This window comes from Palaemon carinicauda, chromosome 15 (assembly GCF_036898095.1).
Source record: "Palaemon carinicauda isolate YSFRI2023 chromosome 15, ASM3689809v2, whole genome shotgun sequence".
NCBI classification, from domain to species: Eukaryota; Metazoa; Arthropoda; class Malacostraca; order Decapoda; family Palaemonidae; genus Palaemon; species Palaemon carinicauda.
In genome coordinates, this window is record NC_090739.1 from 62,054,189 (window position 1) to 62,074,212 (window position 20,024).

At 45.0% G+C, this 20,024-nt stretch overlaps 1 protein-coding gene across 1 annotated transcript in view; it reads right to left on the bottom strand.

Moving 5' to 3' along the window:
• The window catches only part of LOC137654630 (gametocyte-specific factor 1 homolog), a 40,198-nt gene that overhangs the window by 16,370 nt on the left and 3,804 nt on the right, over window positions 1-20,024 (bottom strand). The window contains exon 2 of the mRNA XM_068388430.1: window positions 16,068-16,194. Coding sequence (XP_068244531.1) covers window positions 16,068-16,194 — 127 coding nt within the window. The remainder of the gene's footprint in view (window positions 1-16,067; window positions 16,195-20,024) is intronic.

Below are 20,024 nucleotides of genomic sequence, written 5' to 3' on the forward strand. Positions count from 1 at the left end.
GCCCTTGATAGTGGGAGCTGAAAGGGAACGACCTTTTCTCAGGTATAAGAGAAAATCAGCTACAGGTATTTGAGCTACAGAGGTACTGGTCGAGGATACAGAAACTGACTTGCACCAGTCTCGGAAGACTTCCCACTTCGATTGATAGACTCTAATGGTGGATGCTCTCCTTGCTCTAGCAATCGCACTGGCTGCCTCCTTCGAAAAGCCTCTAGCTCTCGAGAGTCTTTCGATAGTCTGAAGGCAGTCAGACGAAGAGCGAGGAGGCTTTGGTGTACCTTCTTTACGTGAGGCTGACGTAGAAGGTCCACCCTTAGAGGAAGAGTTCTGGGAACGTCTACTAGCCATCGAAGTACCTCGGTGAACCATTCTCTCGCGGGCCAGAGGGGAGCAACTAGCGTCAACCTTGTCCCTTCGTGAGAGGCGAACTTCTGCAGTACCTTGTTGACAATCTTGAACGGTGGGAATGCGTAGAGATCCAGATGTGACCAATCTAGGAGAAAGGCATCTATATGTATTGCTGCTGGATCCGGGACTGGGGAGCAATAGATGGGAAGCCTCTTGGTCAGCGAGGTTGCAAAGAGATCTATGGTAGGTTGGCCCCAAGTGGCCCAAAGTCTCTTGCACACATCCTTGTGGAGGGTCCATTCGGTTGGAATTACTTGCCCTTTCCGACTGAGGCAATCTGCTATGACATTCAAGTTGCCTTGGATGAACCTCGTTACTAGGGAGATGTCTTGACCTTTTGACCAGATGAGCAGGTCCCTTGCGATCTCGTACAACGTCAGTGAGTGGGTCCCTCCTTGTTTGGAGATGTACGCCAAGGCCGTGGTGTTGTCTGAGTTTACTTCCACCACTTTGCCTCGAAGGAGAGACTTGAAGCTTTTCAAGGCCAGATGTACTGCCAACAGCTCCTTGCAGTTGATATGCATGCTTCTCTGACTCGAGTTCCACAGTCCTGAGCATTCCCGACCGTCTAGTGTCGCGCCCCAGCCCACGTCCGATGCGTCCGAGAAGAGAACGTGGTTGGGAGTCTGAACAGCCAGGGGAAGACCCTCTCTTTAGTTGATATTGTCCTTCCACCAAGTCAGACAAGACTTCAACTTTTCGGAAACCGGGATCGAGACCGCTTCTAGCGTCTTGTCCTTTTTCCAGTGAAAAGCTAGATGGTATTGAAGCGGACGGAGGTGTAGTCTTCCAAGAGACACAAATTGTTCCAGGGATGATAGCGTCCCTATCAGACTCATCCACAGCCTGACTGAGCAGCGTTCCTTCTTCAGCATGTTCTGGATGAATAACAGGGCTTGACTTATTCTGGGGGCCGACGGAAAAGCCCGAAAAGCTAGACTGTGAATCTCCATCCCTAAGTACACAATAGTTTGGGATGGGACCAGTTGCGACTTTTCCAAATTGACAAGGAGTCCCAATTCCTTGGTCAGATCTAGAGTCCACTTGAGATCCTTCAGACAGCGACGACTGGAAGAGGCTCTGAGAAGCCAGTCGTCCAAATAAAGGGAGGCTCGGATGTCCGATAAGTGGAGGAATTTGGCTACATTCCTCATCAGCCTCGTAAATACGAGAGGAGCTGTGCTTAGGCCAAAGCACAGGGCCCGAAACTGGTAGACCACATTTTCGAAAACGAATCTCAGAAAAGGTTGGGAGTCTGAGTGAATGGGGACGTGGAAGTAGGCGTCCCTTAGGTCTAAGGAGACCATCCAGTCTTCCCTTCTGACCGCTGCTAAGACTGACTTTGTGGTCTCCATGGAGAACTTCGTCTTTGTGACAAAGACATTCAGAGCACTGACGTCTAGCACCGGTCTCCACCCTCCTGTCTTCTTTGAAACCAGGAAGAGGCGGTTGTAGAATCCCGGTGATTGAAGATCCGAGACTTTGACCACCGCTCCCTTCTCTAGCAAAAGAGACACTTCCAGTTTCAGGGCTGTTCTCTTTTCTTCCTCTCTGTATCTGGGAGAGAGATCGATGGGAGACGTTGCTAGAGGGGGTTTGCGTACAAAAAGGATTTTGTACCCCTCTCTGAGCAACTTCACAGATTGTGAATCTGCGCCTCTCCTCTCCCAGGCTTGCCAGAAGTTCTTGAGTCTGGCTCCCACTGCTGTCTGAAGTTGCGGGCAGTCAGACTCTGCCCTTAGAGGACTTGGATCCTTTCCTCTTCCCTCGCTTTCCTTCGGCACGAGCACCTCCTCTGCTGGAGGCTCTGCCACGAAAGGGCGGAATAAAGCGAGACGCTGGAGTGTCAATCCTCGGTCTAGCCGATAATGTAGGCAAAGGGGGAGCTTTGCGAGCTGAGGACGCAACTAGATCGTGAGTGTCCTTCTGCACTAACGAAGCAGCTATTTCCTTTATCAGGACTTCTGGAAATAGGCTCTTGGAAAGGGGAGCAAAGAGAAGCTCAGATCTCTGGAATGGTGTAACTCCAGCAGACAGGAACGAGCAGAGAGAGACTCGCTTTTTCAGGACTCCGGACGCAAATGAGGCAGCAAGCTCATTGGACCCATCACGGACGGCCTTGTCCATGCAGGACATAATGAGCAAAGAAGTCTCTTTATCTGTCGAAGAGATCTTCCTGCTCAGGGCTCCTAGGCACCAGTTGCTCTCTGAGCAACTTCACAGATTGTGAATCTGCGCCTCTCCTCTCCCAGGCTTGCCAGAAGTTCTTGAGTCTGGCTCCCACTGCTGTCTGAAGTTGCAGGCAGTCAGACTCTGCCCTTAGAGGACTTGGATCCTTTCCTCTTCCCTCGCTTTCCTTCGGCACGAGCACCTCCTCTGCTGGAGGCTCTGCCACGAAAGGGCAGAATAAAGCGAGACGCTGGAGTGTCAATCCTCGGTCTAGCCGACAATGTAGGCAAAGGGGGAGCTTTGCGAGCTGAGGACGCAACTAGATCGTGAGTGTCCTTCTGCACTAACGAAGCAGCTATTTCCTTTATCAGGACTTCTGGAAATAGGCTCTTGGAAAGGGGAGCAAAGAGAAGCTCAGATCTCTGGAATGGTGTAACTCCAGCAGACAGGAACGAGCAGAGAGACTCTCGCTTTTTCAGGACTCCGGACGCAAATGAGGCAGCAAGCTCATTGGACCCATCACGGACGGCCTTGTCCATGCAGGACATAATGAGCAAAGAAGTCTCTTTATCTGTCGAAGAGATCTTCCTGCTCAGGGATCCTAGGCACCAGTCTAAGAAGTTAAAGACTTCAAAAGCCCTAAAGATTCCTTTCATAAGGTGGTCCAGGTCCAATGATGACCAACAAATCTTTGAGCGTCTCATGGCAAGGCGGCGGGGAGAGTCTACAAGACTTGAGAAGTCGCCCTGGGCAGAGGCAGGAACTCCCAAGCCGAGAACTTCTCCCGTGGCATACCAGACGCTCGATCTAGAAGAGAGTTTAGCAGGGGGAAAAGCAAATGCTGTTTTCCCTAAACTCTTCTTGGACTCTAACCAGTCTCCTATCAGCCGCAAAGCTCTCTTGGACGAGCGTGCTAGGACGAGTCTAGTAAAGGCAGGTGCGGCAGAAGGCATGCCTAAAACAAACTCTGAAGGCGGAGAACGAGGAGCCACAGAAACAAACTGGTCAGGAAACAACTCTTTGAAAATAGCCAAAACTTTTCTAAAGTCCAAAGAGGGTTGCGTTGACTTAGGCTCGTCCAGTTCCGATTGTTGATCATCTTGATGTGCAGTAACATCATCATCAGAAAGTTCCTCATCCGAAAACTGATGTGGAAACGGCAACGGAGTGGGTAACGTCTGGTTCGCTGAGTCCGGTCGCACTGGTGCATGCGTGACGGAGCCGGACGCAACGTCATGGAACTGCTGCACAGTCTGTGAACTGTCAACAACCATGGTAGCGCGAGGACGCACAGCGTCTACCCGAGACTATCTAGACCGAATGGGTTGCGCAGTGGAAACCACACTGGGTTGCGGAGGTTGACGCACCGCGTCAAAACAAGTCACCTCTGATGGTGGTTGAACATCCAGAACGTCAACAACCACCTCCGTGCATCGCTTAACGTCAACATGCGGCTGGCAACCCACACTGGATCGCATCGGTGGAGGAACCCCCTCAACTGGTGTACGTGAGAAGGTTACCTCAGCGTCAACAGGACGCACAGCCGAACGCTTGGAAGGTTGTAGGCTAGGTACTGCACTCGCTGCTGGTACGGCAGCAACCTTCTCCGCATGAAAGTCCTGCATCAAAGACGTAAGCTTGGACTGCATGTCTTGCAGCAAAGCCCATTTAGGGTCTACAGGAGCAGGTGCGGCAACAGACGGTGTTAGTGCCTGAAGCGGTACCGCTTTGCCTCTCTTAGGCGGTGAGCAGTCATCAGAAGATGGCAACGAGTCCGAACTGACCCAGTGGCTACAGCCGGGACGTTGGACTTGTCCTGAAGGGACCGATTTACGTTTTAAAGGTCGTGAACGTCCCGATTTACGTTTTAAAGGTCGTGAACGTCCCGATTTACGTTTTAAAGGTCGTGAGACCTTGGTCCAAAGTTTCTTACGAGAAACACCTTCAGACGACGAGGTATAAATGGGCTCTCTCGTCTTACGTAGGTAGGGGCGATCTTGGGGAGATACGCCTGATACCATGGAGGGAACGTCTGTTCGCTGATTAAAGCCTCTCGAACCCATGCGTCGTGCGACATTGCTTCTCCCCTGGACTTGGGAGCTTGCAAGAGGTCCCGGACTAGGAGGACGACAGGCACGAACAGACGAACCCTCAAGCGCAACACTGTTCACAACACTATCACTTGGCACTTTGGCACTTCCCACTGCACTTTGGCACTTAAGCTCCTTAACATCCGCCATGAGCTGATTGCGGTCACTTGCAAGGGACTCAACTCTCTCCCCCAGGGCATGGATGGCAGGCATCATGTCAGCCATCGAAGGTTCCCGAGTGCTAGGAGGGGGGTTAGGAACAACCACTACAGGGGAAGGAATAGGTTGTGGGGCATGAGGAGAGGAAACATCAATAGACCTAGAAGAACTTCTCCTAATTCTATCTCTCTCTAGCCTGCGTGTGTACTTTTCAAATTCGATAAAATCGAATTCCGAAAGGCCCACGCACTCCTCACACCGATCTTCCAATTGACAGGTTTTACCCCGACAATTGGAACAAACAGTGTGAGGGTCGATAGAAGCCTTCGGAAGACGCCTAGAACAGTCCCTAGCATTGCATTTTCTAAATTTGGGAACTTGTGAAGGGTCAGCCATTTTGAATTGGTCAAGGGAAAATTCCAAAAAACGATCTAAGTCATCAACAAAGAATCCGATACAAAAAAAGAGTTCAAGGATTTGTTTGAAGAAAAACCCTGCACAGCGAAAGCTCAAAACCAGAATATAGTACTTCACCAAATAGATGTGAAAAACTCCAGTTTAGCAACAGCGAGTAGAGTACGTCTTGTCGACACGTCGACAGAGAAAATTGAGTCTTTGTTTACATTGAGCTTGGTATCTGGTCGACAGATGGCGCTGTTGGGCACACCCGCAACTTGTATAGCGATCGCTGGCGAGTTTTTTCTGTACAGTTTGTCTGTCGAGCAACAGAGTTGCAGCTATATATTCACCGGCTAAGTTAAATATTTAAAATTTTGTTTTATCATAAAAACTCCATTTTTATGAACAGAACTTACCTGGCAGTTTTATATATATATGGCTGATTCACACACTTGGAGGGGGGGTGATAGACAGTAAACATCGTTGGGGAAACAAACAAAAAAGTTGTAGAATAAAAAACACCTTGATTCCTTACCTGCTAAGGTAGCTGACTTCAAAGGTTCCTGCCTCTTGAGTCGCTTTCCCTTAGGAGTGTCAGCCAGGATGTGACCTGCAGTGCTGAAAACACTCAATCGAGTCTGTCAACGGGGTGAGACCAACAATCTGACTAGACTTCAGGACTACCTATTACCCATATATTAAAAACTGCAACCTTACAAAAACCAACCACCTAACCTTGCAAAGTAGATATCAATCATCTAACTAGACTGCGGTGACTGTACACAAGTCGACGTCCTCAGACAACCATTAAAAACACCAACCCAGACACAGGCATACAAAAACTAAGGTTTAGGGGAGGTAGTAACTCCTTTGCCTAATACAGAAGCCGTAGCTACGTATGAGCCCAAGGTATAGCATTTCTCATAATCCACTCTCACCTCTCTGAGGTAATGAGAGGCGAACACAGAGTTGCTCCTCCAGATCGTCGCATCCATAATTTGTCTGACCGACATGTTCTTGCGATAAGCAAGCGAGGTCGCAATAGCTCTCACTTCGTGAGCCTGCACTTTTAAAAGGCCGAAGTGTTCTTCCTCACACAAGAGATGCACTTCTCTTATAACTTCCCTCAGGAAAAAAGACAAAGCGTTCTTAGAAAGGGGCTTCTGAGGATCTTTCACCGAACACCACAAGGAGCTAGAAGAGCCTCTCACATTATTAGTGTGAGACAAGTAGGCTTTGAGGGCTCGGACTGGACAGTGGAGCCTCTCTTGTTCTTGACCCACTAGGTTAGTCAAGTTAGGAACCTCAAAGGTCCTTGGCCAGGGCTTTGAAGGGTTCTCGTTCTTGGCGAGGAAATCTATTCTTAAGGCACAAACTGCCCCATTCAGATTGAAGCCTACCTGCTTTTCAATTGCATGGACCTCACTGACCCTTTTAGCTGTTGCTAAGGCCAAAAGGAAGAGGGTTTTCTTCGTAACCTCCCTAAGAGAAGATTGTGAGATGGGCTCAAATCTCTTGGTGCCCAGAAATTTAAGAACCAGTCAAGGTTCCAAGAAAGGGAGCTTTAACTGGACCTGTTTGGTTGTCTCAAAAGACTTTACGAGGTCATGCAAGTCCTTAACGTGAGACACGTCCAAGTCTCTATGCCGACAGACTGAAGCGAGCATGCTTTTGTACCCTTTGATTGTGGACACTGCCAGACTAGCGTCCTGCCTGAGGTACAACAAAAAATCAGCAATCTGGCTCACAGAGGTAGGGGATGAGGAAACCTTGTGCTTCCTACACCAAGCTCTAAAAGTCTCCCACTTGGACTGGTAGTTCTCTATGAAGAGACCCTCCTCGCTCTGGCGATAGCTTTCGCAGCTTGCGCTGAAAATCCTTTCGCTCCAACAAGCTTCTCGATAGTCTGAAGGCAGTTAGTTTGAGAGTGAGGGGTTTTGATGATACCTCTCGAAGTGGGGTTGTCTGAGCAGGTTTGGACTTGCAGGAAGGCTTCTTGGAAAGTCCATCAACATGTCCACCACTTCCGTGAACCATTCTCTCGTTGGCCAGAATGGAGCTACCAGGATCATTAGTCCCGAATCGAGGAGGGCGAACTTCCTGACTGCCAGATTGATGATCTTGAATGGGGGAAAGGCATATGTGTCCATCCCTGTCCAATCCATCAAAAAGGCGTCAACTGCTACAGCCTCCTTGTCTGGAACCAGGGAGCAATAGTTGGGGATCCTCTTGCTCAAGTTAGAGGCGAAAAGATCTATTAGGGGTCTCCTCCACAGCCTCCAGAGACTCTGACAGCAGACCTGTTGGTTGAGGGTCCATTCTGTGGGAAGGACCTGCCCTTTCCTGCTGAGCATGTCCGCCCTCACATTCCTCTGTCCCTGTACAAACCTCATCAGCAGAACTACATTGTTCTCCTTCGCCCAAAGAAGGAGCTCCCTTGCTGTTTCGAACAGAGACAGAGAGTGAGTCCCCCCTTGCTTTCTGATGTACGCAAGAGCTGTGGTGCTGTCTGAGTTGACCTCCACAATCTTCCCAGACACCGAGTCTTTGAAGGCCTTTAGCCCTAGAAAAAAGGCCATCAGCTCCTTGTTGATTTGCCATTCCAACTGACTTCCTTCCCAAGAGCCTGAGACCTCCTTGCTTCCTAGTGTTGCCCCCCAACCTTACTCTTGACGCGTCTGAAAACAACACTAGGTCTGGGTTCTTCTTGTATAAGGAGATCACTTCCCCCAACAAGGCTGGATCCAGCTACCACTTCAGAAGATCCTTGACTTCTGCTGGAATGGGGAAGGAAAAGGAGTCTTCCTGCGTCTTTCTGTTCCACGTTTTCGAAAGAAAGTGCTGTAGAGGCCTTAGATGGAGTCTCCCCAGTGAGACAAACTGCTCGAGGGAGGAGAGAGTTCCCAGCAAACTCATCCACTCCTTCGCTGAGCACCTCTTCTTGTCCAGGAAACTTCGGACCTTTTCGAGACACTTGGTCTGTCTTTCCTGTGAGGGAGAAGCCTGAAAAAGAACTGAATTCAGAACTATCCCCAAATAGAGAATAGTCTGATTCGGCTTGATCTGAGACTTCTCCCTGTTGATGACCAGGCCTAGATCTTGAGCCATTATAAAATTCTTTTGTAAGTCCTCCAGACATTTCTCCTTTGATCGTGAACGAATCAGCCAATAGTCCAGATAAAAGGATATCCTTATCCCCTCTTGGTGCAGCCAGCCTGACACATTCGCCATTATCCTGGTGAAGACTTGAGGAGCCGTGCTGAGACCGAAGCAAAGCGCTCTGAATTGGAAGCACTTGCCCTGCATTACAAATCTCAGGTACTTCCTTGAAGTCGGATGGATGGGGACGTGAAAATATGCGTCCTGCAAATCGAGAGACACCATCCAGTCCCCTGGACGTACTGATACCAGCACAGACTGAGTTGTCTCCATGGAGAACTTCGTCTTCTCCACGAAGACGTTCAGAGAGCTGACATCCAGGATGGGTCTCCATCCGCCCGAGTTCTTGGGCACTAGAAACAGGCGATTGTAAAAGCCTGGGGAGGATAGATCCCGAACCGGTTCTATCGCTCCCTTGTCCAGCATTTGGTCGACTAGATCTAGGAGGGCCTTCTGTTTCCCCGGATCTGTGTACTAGGCTACTAAGGCCAGCGGAGTATCTGCGAGAGGAGGCTTCTTCAGAAAGGGGATTTTGTATCCTTCCTTGATGACTGAGAGGGACCAGGTGTCTGCACCTCTTCTCTTCCAAGACTGCCAAAAACCTGACAGTCTTGCGCCCACTGTCTGGAGGAGATGTACTTCATTTTCTGGAACGAGAGGCGGTATCGTCCTGGCGTCGTGAACGAGAGGCGGTATCGTCCTGGCGTCGTGAACGAGAGGCGGTATCGTTCTGGCGTCGTGAACGAGAGGCGGTATCGTCCTGGCGTCGTGAACGAGAGGCGGTATCGTCCTGGCGTCGTGAACGAGAGGCGGTATCGTCCTGGCGTCGTGAACGAGAGGCGGTATCGTCCTGGCGTCGAGAACGAGAGGCGGTATCGTCCTGGCGTCGAGAACGAGAGGCGGTATCGTCCTGGCGTCGTGAACGAGAGGCGGTATCGTCCTGGCGTCGAGAACGAGAGGCGGTATCGTCCTGGCGTCGTGAACGAGAGGCGGTATCGTCCTGGCGTCGTGAACGAGAGGCGGTATCGTCCTGGCGTCGTGAACGAGAGGCGGTATCGTCCTGGCGTCGTGAACGAGAGGCGGTATCGTCCTGGCGTCGTGAACGAGAGGCGGTATCGTCCTGGCGTCGTGAACGAGAGGCGGTATCGTCCAGGCGTCGTGAACGAGAGGCGGTATCGTCCAGGCGTCGTGAACGAGAGGCGGTATCGTCCAGGCGTCGTGAACGAGAGGCGGTATCGTCCAGGCGTCGTGAACGAGAGGCGGTATCGTCCAGGCGTCGAGAACGAGAGGCGGTATCGTCCAGGCGTCGTGAACGAGAGGCGGTATCGTCCAGGCGTCGAGAACGAGAGGCGGTATCGTCCTGGCGTCGTGAACAAGAGGCGGTATCGTCCTGGCGTCGAGAACGAGAGGCGGTATCGTCCTGGCGTCGAGAGAGAGGAGGTATCGTCTTGGTGCCATCGAGCAGTCGAGGAAGCAGAACGGTGTCGTGTCTTCGAAGAAGAGCGTAAGGGTTCCTTAGGAGAGTAACTCCGTTCACTCTTAGAAGTTGACTTCTTAATAGGCAAAGAGTCGTCTTTATGTTTATCGGACTGGGCGTGAGGGCGGCTAAAAGCTTGAACTAACGAAAAAAGTTGTTCCTGCATGACAGACATAAAAGATTTAGCAACTTCTGCTGGGTCTTGAGGTCCCGAAGGAGAGGGCTGACGAATAACACTCGTGGAAGGAGGAGAATCTTCGGCTGCTTTATCCCGACTTGCGGACTTAGACTTAGTCCTTTTCACAGGCACGGAGTCTAAATCATCCTCCGACGGACAAGGTTCATAACTACTAGAACCGGGAGAGAAAGAACGAGACAGTTCGTCGCGGTTCTACCTCCTCTTCGTAGGTCTTAACGCCTCAAACTTCCATTTGCATCTGGGAGAGGGATTCGGAGAAGAAATCAACACATCCGACACGTCTTTTCCGTGACGGTCAAGAGCAGCCTGGGAATCGGCAACAGGACTGTCTGAGGCGACGGCTGACCGAGGGTAAGTACCTCTCGCTTCCTTTCGGTTGTCGACGTACCTTCTCCCTTGGTCCTGGGAGCTTGGTAGAGGTCTAGACCTAGGGTAATGACAGGTTCAGTCAGTCACCACCTCCCCTGCACTTTCACAAGCACTAATATCACTTTCACACTTTCTTACCTTTAAAGGCCGCAAGTTGTTCTTTAATGGCCTTCAACTCGGCAGCCATCCTAGCGTACCGAGGGTCATCCGCAGATACGGATCCTGTAGAAGGGGCAGGAGTTACTAACTCAAGGGAAGGATTAACTTACAAAGAAAAATTAATTATAGGCTCAAAGGATGAGTCTACACTAAGCTCGTCTTCCTTCCCACGAACAGACTTACATTTAGACCTAGAAGCTCTCCTAACTCTATCGAGCTCTAGTTTACGCACATAGCGCTTCATAGTCAACCAATCCTTTTCATTCAAAATCTTACATTCCCCACACCTGTTATTAAGGGCACATTCAAAACCCCTACAATTCAAACACATGGTGTGAGGGTCTACCGCCATTTTTGGTAACCTCACCTTACATTCCTCATTCGCACAGGCACGGAATTGAATTTTATCACTCAATGATAAAAGCAAAAAAGCAAAGAAATAAAACACGATTGCCAAATCGTCAAATCAGTGTACTTCACCAAATAGCAGGCTGGTACAGCGAAACAGGGAAAGCGAAGAAAAACTCTTAATGACGGACCAACGTGTTGTCGATCCGACCGGCAGAGATGAACTGAAGAACAGAAAACAGGAATGATTCCTTGTACCACCCTGTAAGGGTTGTTAACCACCTAACCGCACAACCACCACAAGGCGGTTGCCGCGTTGTGAAAAATTCTGCCGAAAGTCAGACATATTAGCTATATACAGTATATACATATATATAACTGCCAGGTAAGTTCTATTCATAAAACTTGATTTTTTTATGAAAAGAATGGAGTTACATGAACACAATGAAATACTTTAAAGGGTCACCTATATAAAGGTCTCTCATGAGTGATAGAGGCAAGAGATGGGCCGAGTCCTGGAAACCGACCCAATATAATATACATATGATCTTCGCACAAGGGTTAACTACTGCAATGTAATTGTTCAGTGGCTACTTTCCTCTTAGTAAGGGTAGAAGCGAGACTTTAGCTATGGTAGGCAGCTCTCCTAGGACACCCCAAAATCAAACCACTGTTCTCTGGTCTTGGGTAGTCATAGCCTTTACACCATGGCCTTCCACTGTCTTGGATTAAAGTACTCTTGCTTGAGGGTACACTCAGGCATGCTGTTCTACCTTATTTTTCTTCCTTTTTTTTATAGTTTATATGTGAAGGATCTAATTTAATGCTGTTACTGTCATTTAAATAATTTATTTTGATTCTTCATTCTTCTCTAGTAGTTTATTTATTTCCTTATTTCCTTTCGTCAACGGGCTATTTCCCCTGTTGGAGCCCTTAGGCTTATGGTATCTTGCTTTTTCAACTAGGGTTGTAACCTAGCTTTAATAATAAAACTAATATAGGACTTCAGCGGCGCTCAAACTCCAGACTCGTAGATTGCGAGACACTGAAGTGCCCAATAGACTACTACAAGCTTTTCCCATTTTGTAAACAGCAGTATCTACCATTTTTATGGAAGGATGATAATCTAAGAAACCTGATAGCCACATTTAGGTTAAACTGTTCCACAAATATTTTTTCCCTCTAGCACAATTAACAATCTAATAATGAATCATTATAGAGAAGCCTTCACAACTTGCAAATTTAGATTTGATTATAGAATTTTTTTTATTATGTTTATGGTAATTTACATAAAGTATTCTATAATGATAAACATTGGTAAAAGCTCTCAATTTTACCATTAAGCTTTAGTACTGTATTGTACCTAAATATATTTAAAATTTACATAATTAACACAAATTATATTATTGTATTACACATATTTCATGGTAGTTGGTGGGTGTTTTCTTAATATCATTATTGGATTTTTAAGTAATGGATTGTAAAGTAGAGTTGTTGACATGCACCATAGTGATTTATAGGAATGTACTATCTGTTGTTCCTCAGGAAAGTGTTTTTTCACCCCATTACTTTCCTTACTTATCATTATTACTAGCCAAACTACAACCCTAGTTTAAAAAGCAGGAGGCTAAAAGCCCAAGGGCTCCAACAGGAATAAATAGCCCATTGAGGAAATCAACAAAAATATTTGCTGCAATTTTGAACTTATGAAGTTCTACCTATTCAACTACCCGATTAGGGAGATCATTCCACAACTTGGTCGTAGCTGGAATAAAACTTCTAGAATACCGTGTAGTGTTAATCCTCATGATGGAGAATGCCTGACTATTATTAGAATTAACTGCTTACCTAGTATTACGAACCGGGTGGTACAATCCGGGAAGATCTGAATGTAAAGGACAGTCGGAATTATGAAATAATTTATGCAGCATGCATAATGAACTAATTGAATGACTGTGCCAGAGATTAATACTGTACCTGAACCTAGATCAGGACTAAGAAATTTGATAGCCAGTAAGTTCCTCCCCAACAAATTAAGATGAAAATCAGCAGCTGAAGACCAGACGAGAACAATACTTGAAACAAGGTAGAATGAATTAAAACTTCTTCAGAACAGACTGATCACCAAAAATCTTGAAAGACTTTCTCAATAACCCAATTTTTTGTGCAATTGAAGACAGACCTAATGTGCTTTTCAAAAGTAAATTTGTTATCAAGAATCGCACCTAAAATTTTACGAGTCATATAGAGTTAAAGAAACATTATCAATGCTGAGATCCAGATGTTGAGGAGCAACTGTCCTCAACCTACTTACAATTATACTTTGAGTTTTGTTTGGATTCAACTTCATGCCTCATTATTTGCATCATGCACTAATTTTAGCTATATCTCTTTTAAGGGATTCAATAACCCCAGATCTACATTCCGAAGATGGAATTGATGCAAATAGAGTATCATCATCTGCATATGCAATTTGCTTGTTTTCTAGGCCAAACCACATGTCACGTGTATAAAGCATGAAAAGTAATGGGCCAAGAACACTACCCTGAGGAATACCAGCTATCACATTCCTATAGTCACTATGGTGCCAATCAACAACAATACAGTATGTGATATGTAGTTTGGGCTAGAAAACAATCTTGTTGTATATACAGATGATCCTATTCTCTTTCCATCAATACAATCTCCTAAAATTGACATATGGTTGTCGAGTCCCTTAATATATAACTAGCTCAAATTAGAGCATGGGGCAAATTATGAGGCAAGTAGATAAACCCTAACAAAGCTCAAAGTATTATTGTAAGAGAGTCAAGGACATTGGCTCCTTAACATCCAGATATTTGTACAGATAACTATAAACTTTAGGTGTGTTTTTTTATTGCAAATTTACTTTTGAGAAACACATTCAGTCTGTTTCTTCTTCAATTGCACAAACAAATTGGCATCTACAGAAAGTCCTAAGATTTTTGGCAATCAGTTTATCCCCTAAAGAAATGTTCCAATTCTATCCTTTTACCGTCTTTCTGAGTATTTTTCTTCTGTCTGGTCTTCACCTGCTGATTATCCTATTAATTGGATGGGTAAAAACTTGCAGTCCATTAAATTCCAAATTCCAGATCTAGATATTAATCTCTGGCACCATCGTTCAGTCATCTCTTTTTACATGTTGTATATATTTTACATAATCCAGATTATCCATTGTATTCAGTTTTTCCAGACTAAGATTCTTCAAGTAGTATTAGATATCCAGTTGTTTCTAACAGTCATGCCTTCATCTTAAAGTACAATATAACGCAGCATATTAATAATTTTATTCTAATTGTGATGAGATTGTGGAATGATCTGGTTACTGATTAAACCTAGTATACACAGACTTCCCTGCTGTTATAACAAGTAAGGTTAGAGCTGAGCATGCCTTGATTTCATTAGGAATTAAGACCAAGTAGCCTGTCCCAGATGTGTCATTCTAATGTAAGATATACTGTATACCGGGTATAAAATTTCATGCAAACTGGAATGGCATTTTGGGTGATCTCTCATATTTGAATTAATCATAATTGTATTTAAGTGTTGAACCTGTTGTTCTCTTGAATAAGAATCTGGTCAACATAATGTAACTGATAGATGTATACCTTAGCATGGGCTAAAATACAGAATGAGACAACCCCTCTCCAGCGAGCCAGCGCTCTCCTGTACGACAGCACTCCCCAGCACATCCACGCTCTCCAGAACCTCGGCATTAGCCAGCTCACCAGCACACCAACGCTCACCAGCACGACAGCGCTCACCAGCACGTTAGCACTGTCCTGCGCACCAGCGCTGTCCTCGCATCAGTGCCCCAGCACTCTCCTGCGCGCAAGTGCTCCCCGGCTCAACAGCGTTCGGCAACACGCCAGCGCTCGCCATCGAGCAAGCAGTTTTTTCTTGCAGAACAAGACTCTACGACTTCTAGGAAGTCACGCCATCATGAAGACAGGAAGCAACAGAAAGGCAGGTGGCCCAACAGGTCTCCTTCGCCCCATTTCCCTCCCCCCAAACGCATTACAGTGCGACCGTCGGGTGAAAGAGGGAAAGGGCCTCACAGGGGAATTCAAGATCCTGAAGATTCCACCTTCAAAGGCAGACCTCAAACCACTGCAGGTAAACTATGCTTCCTTGTGTACCTAGTATTAATTTAATACTGTCGCGTCCCAATACCATGGCGAGGTGGTATTAGGACAGTCTTGGTTACAACAGTTTTTTTCTACAAAAGACTTGGAATAACTTATACCTTGACAGTCACACTGCTAATATCTCAACACACAGCTTGCGTAGGCCGCATACCTTGCGTTGCAAGGTTTAGCGAGGTGTAGGGACTCCTTATTTTGGGTACATATCTATTCAAACTAAGGAGCCCCCTTGTAGCCAAAAAGTCAGTTTAGCAGGGATGTCCACCCTCCTAATGGGCGAGTTACCCATAATAAATAGCGTAGGTTTGTATTCCTGTTACGGAACAAATGACATATTCGGAGATAATTTGTATTTTTCTTAACGATACAAACCTTTAGCTATTTATACAAACTTACCTGCCGATCCTATCCCTCTTGAAATCCTACCTCCAAGCAAAGTGAGCTCAATCACAAATGTGTGAGTGGGAGGGGTAGTGAACTACCCTTCCCCCACTAACCAACAGTATGGGTAGTTAACCCTGGCTAAAATTTATTGGCTCGTCCTTTCAGCTTTGCCAAAAGTCATACCCCTAATAAATATCTAAAGGTTTGTATTGTTAGGAAAAATACAAATTATCTCCGAATTTGTCATTTTGTGCTCCTCTATACTTTTTCCTAATCTCAACCTAAGGCTTCTGGATGTGTGCTGTATAAGACTGGATACTCTTTATTAATGTGTACCTGCACTTGTAGGCTATTAGAAGGTAACTAAAATTACCAGCATTTTTGCAAAAATCATAGGCAAAAAAGATTGAAGTCTGGATGGATAAGGAACAAAAATATCACACAAAAAAGGCAACCAATATTGTTTAAGATTTGAAAATCCATCTCTATCCTTAAAAGTAAGACATTTAAAATCAATCAATGGTAAAGGATGTTAAATTAACAATTAAATTATTTCATATTATTGTCAAAATACTTACATAGGTAGATGTCCCGTTCCACAATGGCCCGACCAGGACAAGATACAATGTGAGATTGGAAAAGTGGCGTCTTTACAATATGAGTTGCATTAAAAGGGCACACCTTTACATCAGCGTCTCTGTGATTCTGGAGAATGAAAAACACTTGTTAAACTAAAATCCATTATTTTACTACTAGTTACCAGATATTAATATTGTACTACTACTACCTATGTAGTGCAAAAGTACTCAACAAATTAATTAATCAACACTAAACGAGAGCCTCTATGGTAGCCACGGTATCCCTTCAGGTAGTAGCCTAACACAGTATCTTTCTTCAAATACACCATTAGCTAATTAAAAGATTTTTCATGATACTGTTTATATATGACCACTGAATGTGGGGAGGACTGAGGGAACCATTAACCATTTAAATCTACTCATGTATCAGAATAATTACCCCCCCAGTACACAGTATTGTACTGTATTTGAAAAAATTGTGTTTATTTAAATAAATCTTCCAGACTAATATTGCCTATTTGCACATTGTCAAGGATGGGAGAAAAATTATATAATAAAAAAAATAGTGTCACCTTTTAAATAGAATAAAAATACTTAGCAGTAAAATACAGTAAAATAAAATCTCACAATGTAAAAGATGCCATTCATCACTCAAGATTGTGCAAATGCCAAAACCTCAACTTCTATTACAATCATTACCCAAGAAACTACTCATACTGCCCTCATCTGTCAGCAAATTGGATTAGAGGATCAAAAGAAAATAAGATATTGATAAGGAGCTACATACATACATATACCAAGGCACTTCCCCCAATTTTGGGGGGATAGCCGACATCAAACACGAAAAAAGGGGACCTTTCCTCTCTACGTTCCTCCCAGCCTGACAAGGGACTCAACAGAGTTCGGCTAGTACTGATAAGGTGCCACAGCCCAACCTCCCCCGTTATCCACCACAGATGAAACTTTTAACACTGAATCCCCTACTGCTACCACCTCCACGGTCATCCAAGGCGATTGGAGGAAGCAGCAGGGCCTACCGGAACTGCGTCACAATCGTTCGCCATTCACTCCTATTTCTAGCACGCTCTCTTGTCTCTCACATCTATCCTTCTATCACCCAGAGCTTTCTTCACTCAATCCATCCATCCACCCACCCAAACCTTGGCCATCCTCTTGTACTCCTCCCATCAACTCTTGCATTCATTACCTTCTTTAGCAGACAGCCATTTTCCATTCTCTCAACATGGCCAAACCACTTCAACACTTGAAATATTCACTCTAGCTGCTAACTCATTTCTTACACCTGTTCTCACCCTCACAACTTCGTTCCTAACCCTATCTATTCAAGATACACTAGCCTTACTCCTCAGACACTTCATCTCAAACACATTCAATTTCTGTCTCTCCGTCACTTCCATTCCCCAAAACTCCGATCCATACATCACAGTTGGTACAATCACTTTCTCATATAGAACTCTCTTTACATTCATGCCCAACCCTCTATTCTTTACCACTCCCTTCACTGTCCCCAACACTTTGCATCCTTCCTTCACTCTCTGACGTACATCTGCTTTCACTCCTCCATTTGCTGCAACAACATACTGATCCACTTCTTTTAAGTAACTCTCCATTCAACATGACATTCAACCTCGCACCACCTTTCCTTCTCGTACATCTAATAACCTTACTCTTGCCAACATCAACTCTCAACTTACTTCTCTCACATACCCTTCCAAATCCTGTCACTAATAGGCCAAGCTTCTCTTCCGAGTCTGCAACCAGTCCAGTATCATTCGCAAACAACAAATGATCATTCTCGTCTACCAGTTTCAATCCTCGTCCAAGCACTCACCTCTATCACCACCCCATCAACATACAAGTTGAACAACCATGGTGACATCACACATCCCTGTCTCAGTCCCACTCTCACCGGAAACCAATCGCTCACTTCATTTCCTATCCTAACACATGCTTTACTACCTTTGTGGAAACATTTCACTGCTTGCCACAATCTTCCACCAATTCCATATAACATCACATTCCACATCGCTTCCCTATCAACTCGATCATACGCTTCTCCAGATCCATAAACGCAACATACACCACCTTACCTTTTGCTAAATATTTCTCGCATATCTGCTCAATTGTAAAAATCTGATTCATGCATCCCCTACATCTTCTAAAACCACCCTGTACTTCTAAGATTGCATTCTCTGTTTTATCCTCAAGGAGCTACCATAAATAAAAAAAAAAAAACTTGTGTTTTTTCTAGCTATGTATACGAGTCATTTATATGGGTTTACTCTCAAGTTATTGTGCCATGATCAATAAAGAACAAGGTGCCTACTGGCAACTGTGAATGGTTACCAGCTATACCTTCACGCTGGGTGAGCGCAAGGCTGCATCTCATTCTTCGTACTGTTGAGGACTTGAGGGGTGTACGAGGTGGGACATTTGGATAAATGGCAGAGGTTTGTAGATATGAAAAATATAATTGTTTTGATAATTTGTAGTTTGAATAAAAACTTCAGATTCATTTATGTGGGGAATCTTCCTTTGTTGAGAAGTATCCATCGTTAAACTGTATTGATCTAGCCCTTATTTCATGATAAAGAGTAAAAAATAAAAATATACGACATTCAAAACTGGTTCGTATAGAGGCAAGGTCGAAATGTCAGCCTCTAATCATAAGTCAATGAATTAACAATAGCAAGTATTCTGGTATGAATAATATTTAGAATAAAGCATATCAATGAAAATTGTCCCATCAATACTTTGTCACTAACAAAAGTGAATTTGATTATTTACTCACATATGGGTTCCATAAAGTTACTAGCAAGTGAAGGATGGATGAAGAAAGAAATTGCGCACTTCACTTTATAGTAATACCTTGACATACGAGTGTCCCAACATACGAGAAATTTGAGATACAAGGAAAGTTTCGAGCAAATTTTTGCCCCGAGATATGAGACGAGACGGTTCCCTATGCAGCAGCTAGGTGGCCGAGTGTGCGAGAGGCTGCTCACGAGGACAGCATCACTCACTCTTTCCTGTCGGATCTCAGTCGCCTCAGGTTATCTCCAAGCATCGGCCGTAGTGTTTGCGTTTTTTCCATTAATCAGTACAGAATTAAGTGAATAAGCAATGGATCCAAAGCAAGCGAGTGCATAAGCAATGGATCCAAAGCAAGCGAGTGCAAACAAGGGTAGTGAAAAGAAAAAGCGTATGATGACAATCGAGATAAAGGCCGGCAAAAAGCGAAGGTGAAAGCGAATCCAAAAAGAGCCAAGCCGGAAGAAGAAAAGTAAAAAAATGAAAATGAAAGCAAAATTAGAATCAAGTTGAGTGTAACGTAAGATTAACATCTATTTATAAGTGTGTGTATAGTAAGCTAATTTAATTTAAGTTGAATTTAAAGTTTAAGTTATGTTACGTAGTGTTACAAAAGTGTAGCGTACCGAACGTGTTGCCGCCAAGTCTCTCACTTCCTCTTTTTCTCTCCCTCCTCCTCTGCACACACCGCCGTTAGCCACTACCGTCTGTCTCGAAGATAAGAACTCGATAATGTCACGTTTTATTGCAGATCATAACCAGAACATAGGTATTTGTTAATTTGTGAGCGTAAGTTGTGAATTAGAACAAGTAAAAACTTGTATTTCCACTGTAATATAATGTATTTAGGTATTTTTTCAGAGGGTGGGAACAGATTAATTGTTTTTTAGTTATTTCATATGGGAAAAATTTACCCGAGATCCGAGCGAATTGACATAAGAGCTCGGGTCCCGGAACGCACTAAGCTCGTATCTCAAGGTACTTCTGTAATACCCTTTATACCGAGAATAACGGATGATATGAAAAAAGGTTAACTGTCTTGCAAGAGTTTGGCCTAGATTAGACCATAGAAAAGGCATCTAGAGACTTATGGGTATATTGTAGTCCTTTAAATACTGTAGTGTG